Source organism: Phocoena sinus, chromosome 5, assembly GCF_008692025.1.
Source record: "Phocoena sinus isolate mPhoSin1 chromosome 5, mPhoSin1.pri, whole genome shotgun sequence".
NCBI classification, from domain to species: domain Eukaryota; kingdom Metazoa; phylum Chordata; class Mammalia; order Artiodactyla; family Phocoenidae; genus Phocoena; species Phocoena sinus.
Window position 1 is genome coordinate 111,081,355 of NC_045767.1, and position 18,012 is coordinate 111,099,366.

Sequence of the window (18,012 nt, forward strand, 5' to 3'; positions counted from 1 at the left end):
AGAGTGAGGGGATTTCTATTCAGTCACGCCCATGTTTTTCAGCTCATTCTTCCTATTATTTGATTACAAAATCTTTAAACAGGGCGGATAGATGGAGAGATACATGATAAAGTCCAGTAAATTATTAATTGTAGAATCTAAGTGGTTTTCATTGTATAATTCATTCACAGTTTTAGTATGTTTGAAAATATTCATAATAAATTGTTGGAAACAAAATACTCAAATATTACCCTCTGGCCCTGTCAATGAAAATGGAATAGACGTTTGCTTATTTCATTAAATGATTATTTATAGTAAATTTAAATTAAAATAATCTTGCAGCATCTAATACTATTTGCTAAGGAAATTCCATACTTCCAATCTGAATTTAAAGAGACATAAACTGGGAGGAAGAATCAATGAATTATAAGATTTAGGAAAAACACAATGGAATAGCAAGAAGATGTAAATGGGAATTGTGTTTATGTTTTTGTAAAAGATCTGGAAAGAAACCAGAGTGCAAAAAGTCCCAGTTCTTTCCACAGAAGTGCATTAACCCGATTAACTTTCAAACTAATGTTTGAAATAATCTGAGAGTGGAAATTGTATTTTACTTAATTTTTTTTTCATTTTTTCTACAAAATCCTTGCCATCCATAAACCAAAAAGTAGGAGCTAACTTAGCTCCTGTTGACAAGGACTTTCTCTTTTGTTAGGATACTCCTCTGGTTTGGCCATGGCATTTTGGGACTTGGGCATAGTTTTTGGTCTCTCTGTCTCTTCCTTCCCTTCTTCAGAGAAAGAAGATGAAAGCAGAAGTATCAGATGGGCTGTAGGCGCCCATCTATGTAGTAGCACAAATACCAGCTGAACATATTTTGGGTCAGGTACAAGGAAACAAATGGCGGATGGTTTCCCCAAATGTTGTTTACCCTTCTGATAGTCTTCCCAACAACCATCACATATAAATATGTATGGTATTTATTTTAGTGTTTAGCTGAGAACAAATTCAGCAAGGTGCTCTGGTACCAATATTTATTGTTTGATATGAACTTACTGAGCTTTTTAACTGAATGGATCTGGGACTTCCTTTTTTTATACAGCAGGTTCTTATTAGTCACCCATTTTATACACATCAGTATATATACGTCAATCCCAATCTCCCGGATTTGGGACTTCCTTAGTGGCTATTCCTAGGCTAAATTTTGCTCATAAAGAATATCCTAAAAAAAATAAAATAAATTAAAGATGGGATTTTCAGCACAAAGGATTTTGTGCAAAACTGTGGCAGAGGCAAGGGCCTTGGCATGATCTTGACCACTAATTTTTATACATACATATTTTGAAAACATTTCTATTTTGTGACAAATGCAAAATATCGAGTACAGTACCTACACTACTTTTCGAAACAGAATTTTCAGGGCAAGGGTGAAGCAGCAATAGTAGCAGCAGCAAAGGATGTAGCAGCAGTGGTGAAAAAAAAAAAAAAAAGTGGCAGGAGCTGGGGATCAGGACATATTTCCTAGTTTCAATATACCAGAGAAGAGAAAAAGAAACAAACAAAACTTCCCTTCATTCAGAACATTGTCATTTTAAATGCCTTAAAACAAACATTCTATTTCCTGAATTTTCTTTTTCTTTCAAAATTATGTTAACATTCCTACACTGGAACCAAGGGATAAATTAAGCTTGATTGACAAAATAGTTTTCATAAATGGTTCTAAAGTAGTGAGTGGACAGGGTTACTAAGGAAAGGAGGACTAGGTGAGGACGATGGACCAAAATGCATGAAAAGAAAAAACTGCAAGATGCAGCAGCTCCACAGTCTCTAAAAGGCATCAGCTTCAAGAACTTTTACCAGACAGCAGTAATACAATTCAGACAATGAATACTTTATCAGTCAAGGCTCAGCACAGGAAATGAAAAGCACACTAGAAATGTTAAGAAGAAACTGATTTGATGCCAAAATTTAATACTTTAAAAAATGCTGAATGAAATAACGCCATTTGCAGCAACATGGATGGACCTAGAGATTATCATACTCAACGCAGTAAGTCAGAAAGAGAAAGACAAATACCATATGATTATTATATGTAGAATCTAAAATATGACACAAATGAACCTATCTACAAAACAGGAACAGACTCACAGACATAGAGAACAGACTGTGGTTGCCAAGGGGGGTGGGTGGGGAAAGGATGGGTTGGGAGTTTGGAATTAGCAGATACAAACTATTATATATAGAATGGATAAACAACAAGGTCCTACTGTACGCCACAGGGAACTAGATTCAATATCCTGTGTTAAACCATAATGGAAAAGAATATGAAAATAATATATACATGTATAACTGAGTCACTTTGCTGTACAGCAGAAATTAAATACAACATTGTAAATCAACTATACTTCAATAACATTTTTAAAACAAGACCTGTAAAAAAATTGTTGAACGGTGAAGAGACAGTTTCTAGTTTGGATTTCTAGGAGTGACTCTCAGAGCAATGAAGGTCTGACCCACCAGGGAAGTTACCATCTTGGTGGCTGCCACTGGAGCTATGAATACAAGAACACATCCCAGTAGCTCTTTCGGAAATCAGGATGTGAAGTCCTGAAGATGTTTTTGTTGCTGCTGCAGCAAATACTTCTAGTCACCCAGGAGTTTAGGTAAGAGTCTTTGGAACACTTGAGCAGAACAAACTTGCCTTTCTTTGACCTTATCTACTAGCAGAAAGAAAAGAAATAAAAGGGTAGAAAGATGGTCTCCACATCACTTTGCCTTCCAAATCTTACGAAAGTGTAGCTATTTGGTAGAAGGCAATTAACATCCAGAGTCAGTTTCAAGGCCATCTCAGAAATACAGTTTTTTTATCTCCAGTTGCTGTAGATCTAGGTGGAAGGTTGAAGGGAGGAATCAATCCACAATATCCACTACAGAATCGAGATCCGAGAATAGAAGTTGTTTATAAATGCTTGTATAATTATTTTAAATTTAAATTCCTAGAGCTAAAATCATAATGTGCATAAAATATTTGTGTACCATATAAATATATATCTCAGTTAAATATGTATGCAAATAATTAACATTCAGACAAAAGGCAAAAGTACAAAGTCTGTTGACCAGCTAGATTCAAATCTTGAATAGTAGTGTGTATATGGGCATTTTCTTATGATGAGTAAAAATTAGAATTCTTTATCATTACCTTAGATTATGTCAGAAATGAGATCACATGAACCCCTGAATTATATTGGGGTAACATTGTGGGATCTATAATCTAGAATTTTAAACCCAACTTGCTGTGCTCAGCATTAAAATTACTCTGTAATTGAGCCAAGAGTACATTTCACCATTTTTTTTTTTTTCTGGTCAAAGGGAGCTGCAAAGGAGAGAGACATCCATGAAACTGAACTTGTGCTAATTACAATTGTGTTTAGGATGACCTACTTAAGGCAAGAAATGCCAGAAAGAGAAGAAAACCTATTCAGCACCATATAAATTTACTAGATTAAGGAAGCCTAAGGAAGTACTTTTTAAAATTTTCAATTGGACATGAGTTTTAACCAAGTCTCAATGGAGACCTAATTTTTGAAGGGTTTAAAATTCTTCTGTTCAGAGAGTGTTCATGTCAGATAAACTTGGGCCTCTGAGAATGTGTCCACTGCTGTGGAACTTGCAATTAAGCAAGTTTTTTTCTTGGTTCAGAATAATTACAATAATTATTTTTAAACTTGAGGAATTCATAAGAAGCATCAAATAGAGAAAAAGGACTTGGTCATGATTAGAACATGCCACTAAATCTCTAGGGATGGGCTTCTTTGTAAGTACAAAATGTTAAGTGTGATGTAGAATGCTTAGAACTGGGGTCTTTTCATGACCTCGGCTCCACAAAAATGTTTCTGGGGTGGACTTACTGAAAAACTGTTGCTGGAATTTATCTGTTCAGTTCTTGTGCATCTTTGAGAAAGAAAAATGCCTATTTTCAACCTGAAAATTAACTTCCATGACCTGTCAGCAGTAGTAGAATGAATCTTGGAGAATCAGGAACAATTGGATCATGTTTACATAGGAGTTTTACATGGTAAAGATGTATTGGTTTTCATCACAAAATTGGAAGCCCATCTGAGTTCTTGCTAGTGACACCACAGTCTGATACCATAGTGACAGCACAGTCTGTGGGGGTAAAAGGTGATTCCATAAGCCTCTGGAATGATGGAGTGTGGAAAGCTGGATACTCTTGGACATAGAAACACTGCAGGTAGCCTTCAGCCCATTGGAGGTGGGTACCTATTAAATGAGGTTCTTGTTGGTGGAGATAATTGGATTTTTCTATCCTCATCAAGGCCAGACTTGGTCTTACATTGGAAATTATTATTTGCTTCCAGTGTGACAAAGTCATTGTTACTGTTAGATGTTTCTCATGTGCAGGCCGAGTGCCTACTGCAGAGCATTTTGGTAGTAGGAAGTGACCCCACATTTGCTTCGATATGACAAAGAGTGCCATCTAGTGGTAAAGTATAACTGTGAGCAAATTTACCCTTTGAACATACCCTGTTTTCAGCCTTTCCACAGATGTGGATCCTGTATGGAAAGGGATTAAATACCTTAATAAATATGCTTGCTCAGAAGTTGTCATTGCCTAGATTCAAGGTCTGGGAAAAGGAAACTGGTGGAACTCTACCAGCCTGAGTCTTTCAATATTTCCAAGTTTTGCTCATAAAAGAAGGGAGAGGTGGGAGGGCAGGAAGGTTGGGCTGTGCATTGGTAGATCTCTTATACACACCAGATAGATTTATCTATCCGATTAATCGAAGAAGATTAAACAAAATGAAATTTCTATTCCTCAGAGTTTAACTTGGGGAATGTGTGTGGACAGGGGAGCTAGTGTTGTGTATTGAAACCCAATCAGAATGGAGAAAGAATTGTACATTTCAGTTGTCTTCACATCAGAATGTAGGCGCATCAGTGGTAAATAGAGAATATATAGGAAAAGGTTAGAGGAAACAAACTGGTGGTCCATTGGAAGAGGTTGTTTGCCTGTCTGGAAGTTCCATTCACATAGCAAACACACTTTTTTTTTTTAACCTCAATATACCCAATAAATAAATAAATATATACTAGGGCAGATGCTGATAAACTAATCTCCATCTCAGTAGAGGATGACTGAAAAAAAAAATGAGAAGGGCAATAACAACAGCTAAAATTTATTAAGAAATTATGATGTATTCAAATCTAAATCAAGTGCTTTGTGTGCATTTTCTCATTAAATTCCTATGCTAATCCTTTTAGGTTAAGTCCTCTTGTTATCTTCATTTTACAGTTGAAGAAAGGCAAGCTCATCTTTCCTGAGAACACAGAGGCGCTAAGTTAGTAGTGCCAGTATTTGAATTCTGTTCTTGCTGATCCCCAAATTTGCTTTGTGCTAAAAATGTCACAAGAATTTTTATCACTTCCTGGTGAGATATTGACCATCCTGCTTTGTTTGTCCTTAGCTAAATCCCATTAAGATCAATTGGATTTCAGTTAGAGCTCAGTAGGTTATAACACAGATGGTTGAACCATCTTTGCTCTTTTCCAGTGTACACATATATTGGAACACTTTAATTTTCTTGTGATTGTTTCTTCTCAGAGGCAATTCAGCAGTTTGAATCTTCACTATGCTATTGTCCTAATATAGACTAAAATAAATAATGAAGCACTTGCTTGAGTATTTCCTAGTGGATTTTTGTAATAATACCATAGCATGTTCATTTTATGACAAGGAGATGGAAAACCAAGGAAGGTCAAGAGATATACTAAGTTATGGAGAACATCTGGGGTAAAATGCATTTGTACACATTTTTTCCTAGGATTTAAAAATGTGTTTTCTAGATGGGCCTCCTCCTCAAGTTAATCTCATGTATTTGTTTGGAATGTTAGGATCTACATCAACTCAGAGAAATTTCTTATTTGTGTGTTTTACATATATTCTAAAGTCTTACGCTTGTGTTACTTTGTCTTTTTCTATCACCCCCTTAAAGAAATATGAAGGATTTCTATTTGAACATTCTAGAATTGCTCTTGTATTTTCATCTCTAACGTCTTTGCTTCAAAGCCTCATTGCTTAGCCACTGGTCAGAGAATGAGAACCAGCTCATGGAAGATGCCCAGGTCACTTTTATGTAAACCTGGCTGAAGGGCTTTTACTAAGAGTTGATTTCTTGTAATTGGGCTTGAAAGATCCAAAACAGTTTCTGACAGGGTGGAAGAAGTTGGCATTCTTTGCCTTAGTAGTCATGAGTACAGAGTACTTGGAGACAAGTAAGTTGTCCCAGCCATCGATTAAACATTCTGTTCCAAACAGAAGGATGATACCATATTAAGAATTAAGAATTCTATTCCCATAGTTTATTACATCAACATTTTTAGGGAGAAAAAAATCATATGATATCAATAGATACTAAAAGAGGCAGTTGAGAAAGCTGAACAACCATCTAAATAAATAAATAGGTATATAATTAAGTAACTAACTAACTAACTAAATAAATCTGATAGGAAATCTAGAGAACTACATATTTAAGGTAGGATCAGGAAAGATAATACTCTAAAAGAATACAGAAGAAAAGAAAAATGACCTTGCTTATACATAAAACTTTCAAAACTTTTCTATGAAAAAACAGCATAAGCAAATTTATTTAAAAAATTGATTTGGATTCAAAAAGACACATGCACCCCAATGTTCACCGCAGCACTATTTACAATAGCCAGGTCATTGAAGCAACCTATATGCCCATCGACAGACAAATGGATAAAGAAGATGTGGTACATATATACAATGGAGTATTACTCAACCATAAAAAGGGACGAAATTGGGTCATTTGTAGAGACGTGGATGGACCTAGAGACTGTCATACAGAGTGAAGTAAGTCAGAAAGAGAAAAACAAATATCGTATATTAATGCATATATGTGGAACCTAGAAAAATGGTACAGATGAACGGGTTAGCAAGTCAGAAATAGAGACACAGATGCAGAGAACAAACGTATGGACACCAAGGGGGGGAAAAGTGGTAGAGGGGTGGTGGTGGTGGGATGAATTGGGAGATTGGGATTGACATGAATACACTGATGTGTATAAAATAGATAACTAATAAGAACCTGATGTATAAATAATAAATAAAATAAAATTCAAAAAAAATTAAAAATAAATTTGATTTGGAGTGGAATTGCATTTTTGAAGGCAGAGGTTTAATACAGTGAGCTATTTAAAATCGGGAACAAGGGAACAATCATAGCAAAATAGACAAAAAATGTAGAGAAACCATTCACAAAACAAAAATCCAACAGCTATTGGATATATGCAATGATGCTCAAAGTCACTAGTGGATGAGGAAACTCAGTAGATTAGCAGCTTTTAGATTGGCCAAAATTAAAACAAAACAAAATAATTGCTATTGTTGGCTGGGATATGAGCAAAGAAGTACCATCACACATTGCTGGTAGAAATATGAATTTTACAGTGTTTTAGAAAGCACCTTGACAATATCAATTAAAATTAAAAATGTGTATACTTGTGTTTCTGCACTCCATCTTGAGAATCTATCACACAGAAATAAAACCACTACCTAATAAACAAACATGCTTATTTTAACATTATTTTTCTTTGGAAAAACTGAGAAACAAAGTAAACATTAATCAGTAGAGGAATATTATGGTCTATTCATATCACAAAATACTATGTACCGCTTAAAATAATGAATTAAGCTATACTAGTTAGCTTGAAGGAATTTCCGTGAATTAATCCTTCTTGAGTGAAGAAAGCAAAATATGCATGGTACGATGTCATTTTTATAAAACAAAAATAAGCATTATCAAAATTATCTATTGAACACTCATCTATCTGCAAGACACACTCATAGAGATCAGTGCACTGAGAAAAAGAAGTGAATTATTGATATTTTGAAGATACAGGACAAATGTATAAAAAAAGAAGCAATAATAGAATGTAACTTAGACCTGCTTTAAAAATAAGTGATATATATAGAGTGCTGTGGTTTCCAATGAGTTGTTATAAAAGGTTCTGCAGTCCATATGTAGATCAAGAATTACTTATCCATTGAAACATGTCACTGATATGAGTCTTAGTTTCCTATAATAATAATCATGATAGCATCAGGTATTGGTGGAAAGAGAAAGTAAGATAAGTAAAGTGCTCGGCACAGTGCCTGGCACAGAATGAATGTACATTAAATGACAGCTGTTATTCTCATTGTTATTGTTTTTTTAAATGCTGAGATTATACATTTTTTGAAAGAATGTCAGGGGTGAAGTGCCCTCCTCACCACATCATATCAGCAGGAACATGCTATCAATATGACTTATCCCCAGTGCTATTAACCTTAATCACCTGGCCAAGGTAGTATTTGTCAGGTTTCTCCACTCACTATAAAGTAACTTTCCTCCCACCCACCTTCTGCAACCTATTTTTTGAAAGCATATATCTAAGTCCAGCTCACACTGGGGGAGGGAATGGGGAGGAATGGAGGAATTCAACTTTTGTCTTGGAGGTGGGAGTATCGACATAAATTATTAAGAATTATTAGATATTTTCTCCCCTTTTGTTCAATCATTTATATCAATATGTACTTATAAATATTTCTTTCCTACATATTTATTTCCTACTATGAGTTATAATCTAAAACTACATTATTCTGTTGTTGTTGCTCAAATTATTCCAGCATTAGACTTTGGGAGCTTTTTCAGGTTGGTTCCTGAGTCTCTTTAACGTTACTTTACCCTTTCGGGTTTTTTTGTTTGTTTGTTTTGTTTTGTTTTTTGCGGTACGCGGGCCTCTCACTGTTGTTTCCTCTCCCGTTGCGGAGCACAGGCTCTGGAGGCGCAGGCTCAGCGGCCATGGCTCACGGGCCCAGCCGCTCCGCGGCATGTGGGATCCTCCCGGACCGGGGCACGAACCCGTGTCCCCTGCATCGGCAGGCGGACTCTCAACCACTGCGCCACCGGGGAAGCCCTACCTTTTCGGTTTTTGAATGCTTCCTTTGGCACTGCAAGATTGTGCAGACTCATCTTGTATTATCTGCCCTAGCCCTAGAGAACCAACCATCTCTCCAAGGAGTCTTGGTTCCTTTTATTGGAGAATAGTCTTCAAAATGCAAAATCTGAGCACTAGATATGCTCATTGCTACTGAGGTATCACTATTCCCAGGCTCTCTCAGTGGACAGCTCTAGGAAATATATGTATATGAATACAAACCCCTGTTTGTACACATAGTTATAATTATTTCAGTATCTATCCTTCTGTGTCTATCCATCTGCTTTTTGTCTTTAGCCTCCAGTTTCCAGTCAAAACACTGTTTTGCATAGTTACTTAGGTAAGCTTCTTTTCCCCCCACCCCGTTCAATGAGTTATCACTTTTGATGAAATTTGTATTTCCTGGTTGCACAGTATGTAGAGTCAAGTCTTTCACGTGGAAAACATTTCCCTATTAGTAACCAGACTGATTTCTTTCATCTCTATATTCTATAAGCTCCTTTTCTATCTTTTGTGATTCTATGCTAATCTTACTGTTTACCTGTGCCTTCTAACTTTGTCCTTTATTCCTACTTACTTTGTGTCAGGAGCCCATTTATAACAGGCCTGCTCTCCCATTTCCTTCATCTTGTGAGAGACAGTCTCAATGTGACCTCTTCTCCTTGCTGGCCACCTGTGGTGTGAATCATGCCACCTGGACCCTGGGAGCCATTCACTGGCCTGCAGTTTTAATATCTGCCACAGCCCCAGTAGTGAAGTTCATATACTCAGTTTGCTCCCTATCCTGACCTTAGGCATCCTTCAGTCAGACAGCCTTCTCAGAATTCTCACATCCCCTTGGGATGCTCTGAATCTCAGTAGCTCTCTTCACATCGCATCGGGCTGTGATTTGTTCTGTAAGGCTGCAGAGCCATCACCTAGGCACTGCCCACAGCTATTGCTGCAGTGCCATATTGGCCACATGGCATTTTCTAAGGGGTTTGCAGCCCCCTTCAACAAAACCCCTTTACTCCCAGATTTTTCCACAACCTATATGTGCTTTCTATCATTGAGGTTTCCCATTTTCTGTTCCCCCAGGGCAAGATACAAGGGCATAGGGTGCCTGGCCCTTTCTCAAGAGTCCATCAGTATTTCCTCTTTCATTCCTCCACCAGTCTGTTAGTCCAATTCTGTAAGTCGGAGAGGGTTCTCACTGTCATCACACAATCTTCCTTACCACATGGCTCCATATGCTAAGTTCTTCAGATTCTAGTTTCTTGAATCCCCCAAATGTTGTACGTTCTGAGCAAAGCCATACTCTTCCAAGTAGAAGTCTTCCTTTAGAAAATATTGCTGTTGCTTTATGTTTGAAAACCTCCTTCTTGAAATGCTTTGTTCTAGGATTTTCCTGCTTGAGGGTAATGCATATATGGAATGTCACAAAATTATTCATCTCATTTAAAATAGCTATGGTTATTAAATAACTATATGTTTTCCATTTTTTTTACAGATTACAAGAGGGAGCTGATTATTTAAAACTCAAGGATAGAATATTTATTAGCTTTTATAATTTTTTCCTTATTTCAAAATTGATATGTGTCAGGAATGAGGTGATTATTTTCAGTCACCCTCAAGGAATCCATTACTATTGCTTGAATGGCAGAGTCAGGAGAGAGGAATAGTGAGGAGTGGGAAGCAAACTTTTAATATTTCAAAACAATATCCAACTACATACATAATCACAAAAATAGTGGCACATAGAATTTTCTACCTACTCTTATGCAACTTCTGGTCTCTTTGAAAGCAATCCCGGTAGCTGCAGTTATTTCTAGAAGTTCTCCTAGGATATCTCACTTGTGCTCATAAATACACCGTTCTAAGCTGCAACATAGAAATTTCGCCCCCCTCGCACCCACCCCCTTGCAGTGCTGTCTGCTGTTGTCACTCCAAAGCTCAGGAAGACTGATGGAGGTGTCTTGCTGCTGCTATTGCCACTAGCACCTGTCCAGGCCATGGTGTGTGGATTCCACATGGGCCTAAGCCAACCTGCTGAAGGGAAAAGCCCATCGCTCTCCTGGCCTTTGTAACCCAGTTCCCTTAATCTTAGAGCACTGATACCCTGTTCTCTCAGTATCCCGAGAACATGGTATAGGAAAATAACTTTTTCAGCTCCATTATTTTCTCATTTGAGTCTTCCTTTCACAAGGCTATAGGCCAGAATCTCTTTGGCGGGGTGGGAGGGTGGGGAAGAAGGGAGTGCAGAGTCAAGGCAAAATCATCTTAGCAAGAGGCAGCTCAGAGCACATGAAACCACTCATCCCTGCCAACAGCCATCATCTTATTGGACCAAGATGAAAATATTCAGCTCACTCTTCTCACATTAAGAATTTTTTCCCCAAGAAGATTTCTTGGTCTTTCTTTGCAGGGAGATCTCTAGAGGATTTATTCAGCCAGTCTTCGTGGACGTAACTCTGTTTGAAATACTCAGATGCAAAAAACTTGGGTTCAAATTTGGACCCCTGCAACATATGAGCATCAAATGTAACTACTTAAATATGTCTTTAATTGTTCGTCATCTAGGACTATATTTTTGCTTTGTATTGACTATGATAATCTTCTGGTGGGCAGGGCCATTATACCACATTAGGTAGATACTTTCATTTTTTAAACTAAATGTCTATGAGTAGCATAATAATTGCAATTGTTTGTTTGTTTGTTTATTAAATTGTTTCTGGATTAGGAAATGAAGACCCAAAAAGGTCTCAGCTAGTGCCTTTTATATCACCTCATAGCCCTTAGCAAGAACCTGAACAAATAGCACTCAATAGATACTCAACGACCTAAATGTGTATTTTATGTTCTAACACAGTCTGTGTTTGTTTTCTTTCCAAGTTGCTCTACAAAGATTCATTTTGAAGCACTGACAGGAAGTAGCCAATAGTGTAGAAAAATACAATATATAACCTTGAGTGGGTCATGGAAATGGCATGAAAAATCATAAAATAGACTTGTGAACATAAAAACATAGAGATGGTTTAAAAGAAAACAGAGGACAAAAGCTTACTTTGAGCCTTTGAGGAAAATTTAGTATCCCTTTTCTGAAAATACAGCCTATTAAATGAATATTAACCATATTATCTATTTTTATTTGATTATTTTCCCAAGTTGAAATCATTTATTCTAATTATTGACTATCAACAAAGATCTAACTTCTGATTATTCATTATCTACAATAAAAATGACTTTCTACCATATATTCCAATCTAGAAACTTGAACATCTCTAATACTGTTATTTTACATAAATAATATCTTCTGTCAAAAATGTGGATAAGCGAAAAGAACTAAAGCTAAATTATAATTCCAACCACTGTGAATATTTTGGTATTTAATACTGTACATGGTTTCCTATGCATATAACTTTTTTAAAAACTGGGATCACATTGTAGATATTGCTTTGGAACCTGCTTTTCTATTTAAAACTGATTGTAACATATAAGGGTTTAATAAAATATGTTTCTATGACATATTTTAAAGACCTTGGTTGAAGTTGCTTTCCTCTAGAGAGGTTTTTTCATTTGTTCTTGGGGCCCAACAAACTCTAAATTTATTTAAGGTATTTTGGACCACACAGTTGACATGAACCAGGGCATCAAACAATGGTAGCTTTGAGGCTCTGCTCCATCTACCCAGGCTCATGGAAAAGGGAAAGATTCCTTGCTGTCCTCTTCTTTGAAGTTTTCTCTTCTCTCCCCTTGCCTTCATTTCCATGCCCTTCTCTCTCTCTCTTTCTCTCTCTCTCTCTCTCTCTCTCTCTCTCTCTCTCTCTCTCTCTCCTTCTCTCTCTTTATTTTGTGATATTATCCCACCTACTCTGCTGTGTAGCCCTCTGGGGCCCCGCACTCCATAGTGGTCTCATGCCAGGCTTCCCATTTCAAGTGAACCTTATGCTTTACCTCCTGACCCCACTCCCCTCACAAGCTGAAGCTCAGATATCCAGGGCTCAGCAGAAAACCTCAGAAAAAAAAAAACTGGCTTTAGCACTCAAATATTCACTAAGGTTACTGATTTTACTTTTTTTGGCCTTTGCATTTTCTTCCTTCTCTGCCAGTTTAGCAATACAGTTAAAATACACTTAATATTTTATTCAGGATTTGAGTTGTTTTAATCAAAAAGATTTTTCTCTGAATCTGTTCTGCCATATGACAAAAATGTAGGTCGAGAATATTTACTTTGAAGGGTTAAAATATATCATGTATACTTATATTTTTATCCTTCCTAAAATTAATGATCCTTTATTTAATTGAAATATTTATGAAATTATATATTATACAATTTAGGATTCTGCTCCCAGTCCCACTTCCGGTCACCAACTAAGATTCTGGTTGCCGATTCCAATGTGTGAGTTTTGTTTTTTCCCACATCAAAAAGCAATTCTCTGACACTAGCTGGGTGTCCTACAGTTTTACTCAATTCTGACACAATCCACCTGGAGAGAGCGTCAGATGCCAGTCAGATCTCCCAGGTTAAGTGCTCCATTCCAGGAGACTGTCCCCCACTTCAGATGCCAATTACAAGTAGTAGGTTATCAAGTTACCCACAACTTGTGTCCAACTTGGCTACAAATCAGAGGTTCCCATAACTCCCTCCTCAGGTTTTATCAATTTGCTAGAGAAGCTCACAGAACTCAGGGAAACATTTACTTATATTTACCATTTTATTAAAGGATAGGATTAAAGGATACCAACGAATAGCCAGTTGAAGAGATAAGTGGGGTGAGATCTGGGAGAGTCCTGTACTTCTGTTTTCTGTCCCTGTGGCATCACCCTTCTGGTCCAAGGATGTTTTCATCCACCTGGAAGCTTTCTAAACCCCTGGGATTTTTATTGAGGCTTTATCACATAGGCATGGTGGACCATTAACTCCATTTCCAGCCCCTGTCCCTCCCTGGAGAAATGTTGGGGGGAGGGGGCTAAAAGTTCCAAGCTTTTAATCATGGCTTGGTCTTTCTGGTGACCAGCCCCCATCCAGTAGCCCACCCAGAGTCACCTCATTAGAGCAAAAGATGCTCCCAGTGCTGTTATCACTTAGGAAATTGTAAGCGTTTTAAGAGTTCTGTGCCAGGAACTGGGGTCAGAGACCAATATATATACATTTGCTATTATCTCACACAATTATTAGTGAAATTTCTTTATAAAGCCTACATATATTATAACTTCATAGTGCAAATAATAATAATACAGCAACTATATTTTGAATACTTAATGAATTGTCAGGCACATATCTTCATTTTTAACTAATAGACTTTATGTTTTTGAGGAATTTTAGGTTTACAGAAATACTAGTGGAAAGTACAGGGTGTTCCCATATACCCCCTCACCTGCAACCCCTTCCTCCTGTTCCCTATTATTAACACCTTGCATTAGTGTGGTGTATTTTATAATTGATGGGTCAATATTAATACATTATTCTTACACATATATCTCTTGACATATGTTTTTGGATCCTTTTAACAACCAGACAGGATAGATATTATCCCTGTTTCAAAAATAAGGAAACTAAGATTGAGTATTAAATTTGGATTCACTCACAAATGTATAAGAACAAGAGCTTGGACCATTATATTCACTTTTTCTTCTATTTTACCTACTTTGAGTAATCCTGTATTTCAGCTATTCTCTGCCTGATGAAATATATGGTTGGTATTGCATATTATCAAAAAACTTGCAGTAGGAAATCATTTAGTCCTAAGATCTCACCTTTAGAACTAACACACTTATCTTGTATAACTACTATATTGGGACATCAATTGGTGATTGCCTTTCCCTATGATTACACCTACAATGATAATTACTAATACTAATTATTTCATAAATACTCTGAATGTAGTCTAATTTAGTTTTTTTATTATAAGCCTTGCTCTTTATCTAATGGCAATATAGATAAACCTGAAAGCAACAATGCCCTGCTTCTCCTTTTACAACACATCAAGTCATTCATTTTCTGTTAGTAATGAGGATTGTTCTTCTCACAAATTTAACTGTCTTTTTGTAGTTGGGTATGTTTTTGTTTAATAACAACAATAGGTCTTAAAAGGCAAAATATATGACCATATCTGTAAATTAGTACTGTCTAAAATGGTGTCTGCAGTAAACCTATGTTTTTTATTTATTTGAAGGCATTTTATACATAAAGATGAATCAAGTACAAGCCATCTATAAAAATAGTGCTTTGTATTGATTTGAATATCAGTATCAGAACTGATTCCATTGTAATGCAAAAATTTTCAATGCTGTTGTTCTTATGGTCAAACATATGTTGCATCTAATTATTTATTTCAAGTATGCTGTAGATTGGTGGAATCCAGATTCTGCCATCCTTCCTCTCAACTCTTTGGTCCAACAGTAATTCTTGCTGAATCTCATGGTATGATATATAATGTATCTCAATACACCTGAAGGAAATGTGCCCAAGTCAAATCTTTGTTTTAGCACAACCATAACTGATTTCCTATAATATTTTAAAATTATTTCAAAAGCATATTACATTCTGTCATATAATTTAAAATTTATTAACGTAATTATATATTTTGTCTTACAGTCAGTGGACATCCAATACTCAAAAGAGCTAACATCCAGATTGTTGGGAAGCTGGTGGCCAAATCTATGAGAGAAAGGAAAATGAAACAACAGTATTCATCATGAGAAGTAAGATAGCATTTTCAATACAATGTTGAAACCTTAAGAGTTGAACCTATCTACCCAAAGACATAGATTAACATAGGCCATGGATTAATTCTGTATCAACAGGAAAAAAGGACAAGCATCTTTGCACATCCAAAGAACTTCAACAAGTCAGTCTATAATTACTAAATATCTTTGGATGAACCATTCACTGGACCTTTTTTTACAAACGACATCTGTTTTATCGTAATGAAGTTGAAATCACATAGTATCAAGAATTCCTTTCATTGGACTTAAATTTGGTTTGTTCCAGTACCAATAAATGCCATAAAGAAACGTTAAGATTCTTATTTCTAGAACCTCACAGTTTTTTGGAAATGGTTTCTCAAAATGTGTTTTTAAATATTTTATTAGTGTAGTCATCATATTATGTTTTCCCTATTCTTATTGCTCACTTTAAAGTGAAAAACTGAAAGTTAATATATAGTATTCCTGAGTTACCTACCTTAGTTCAGAAAAGATTTGAAGCACAGTGGCTAACACCAGTCTCTAAAGAATCTTGAATTTAATTTTATCTATCTGTCATTCATCCATCCATCCAACCATCTATCCAGCATTCATCCCTCTCTCCCTCCCTTCCTCCCTCCATCTATGAATGAGATTGTAGAAATAATAGTAGAGGGAACAGAATCCATGCACAGCACAGTGACTTGATATGAATAAAGAGGCAGGAAATACATGACAGGTGTTCCATTTTCTCAATTCTTGCCCTGATCTATTACCTCTGTAATAGACACTTTGGTTTAAAAAAAAAAAATCTCTCAGACTACTTCATGAACTGTAAATATGGAAGGTACTAGAATGAAATCTTTAGAGGGCTAATTACAAGAATCATGTTAAGTCAGGGCCTCACCAAAACCAGAACCAAGATGGACTAAAAAACATGCTGATACCCTATTCAGAAAATGTTAGCAGTAAAACATTTGATAGGGGGAAAAAGTGATTACTGGCTAAAATATAGAGGTTAGCTTATCTGTGAAATTAAATGATCTGTATTATCCCAGTTGATAATTGAGAGAGCTTGATTTTAAAGAAAAACCTTTTATTTCAGTACTGAAAAAAAGCTGGAAAATGCGCAGTTAAATAAAGGGAAAAAAATCACACATGAGTTGAGTCCCAGCATGATAACAGATCAGAAGCCTGCTCCTTTTTATAGCATTATTAGGATAAAAATTTCACTAGATTTCTGCCCTCAATATTCCAGAGAATTGGGAGCAAAAGCATAGAATATAATGAAATGCATTTATAAACTAAAACACAAGATTTCCTAATGAGTGTTGTGTAATGAGTGCCACTATTTCAAATGGCAAATGTATTTATAAGAGAAAACAATTAATATAAAAACAATATCAAAATTACCTTATAACAATAAAATATAAAAATTAAGTTATGATTATGACAAATGGGGGCAGGACACAGAAGAAATTTATTTTTCCTTTAAAAAAAAAAAGTGTGATTGTTCTTGTCTCATATTTTCTAGATTTGACTATTCTTCTTGATTTTTTAGCAAACTGAGGTAGGGCTCCTGAATGTCTTTTAGAGGTGTGATCCTGCATTAAGTTCAGTGACATGTCACTCTAGACCTGTAGAAGACAGTGTAAGGTCAGTGAAAAAAGCCTTCACTTTTCAATAGTCAGTTTCTATATAAAAATTGGCAGTTGGTGCTCATCAAAGAACAAGAAATATTGGATATGCTCTAAATGTCCATTGTGTTTTTGAGCCAACTACCTGATGGAAGTCATCACTTATATGTAAATGAACTGTCAATGGCTTGCCACTGTTGGCAATCACTGGACTGTGAAGGGTATGTCTTAATAAGAGCCGAAGCTCTTCACAGACTTTGATTTACTGGAAATAAATTAGAAAAGTCCTCTGAGACTACAAAGGACACTTGTTTCAGATAAAACGTCTAGACAGTAGCAATATATTTAGGGCTTTTATTATAGCAAAACTGCAAATTAGAATGGAGTGGTGAGAAAGTTCCTGTGACCCAGCTGAGTTCTACAATGCTGCTTCTGACTAGAGTAATACAATCTTTAAAATAGCTAAGCCAAATTAAATAAAAGTGCATTAAGAAAAAGAAAGCAGAAACAACAAAAGGTCAAGACTTAGCTTTCTTACATCTTTTAAATGAGCTGTCTTATATTTTCTTATAAATCGATATTTTTCTAAATAAATGCAGCTATTAGAATAATTGAAAGCCAAACTTCCATGATCCTGCAACATGGACTACTTTTCAGAAAATTCAGATTTAAGGTAATTTTTCCTTGTTGATTCATTCCTTTCCCCAAC

At 36.0% G+C, this 18,012-nt stretch overlaps 1 protein-coding gene across 1 annotated transcript in view; it reads left to right on the forward strand.

Annotated features, from left to right (window-relative positions):
- The window catches only part of IQCM (IQ motif containing M), a 361,372-nt gene extending 345,691 nt beyond the window's left edge, over window positions 1-15,681 (forward strand). The window contains 1 exon segment of the mRNA XM_032632005.1: window positions 15,578-15,681. Within this exon segment, the coding sequence (XP_032487896.1) occupies window positions 15,578-15,681 (104 nt within the window).
- The last annotated feature ends 2,331 nt before the right edge of the window (window positions 15,682-18,012 follow it).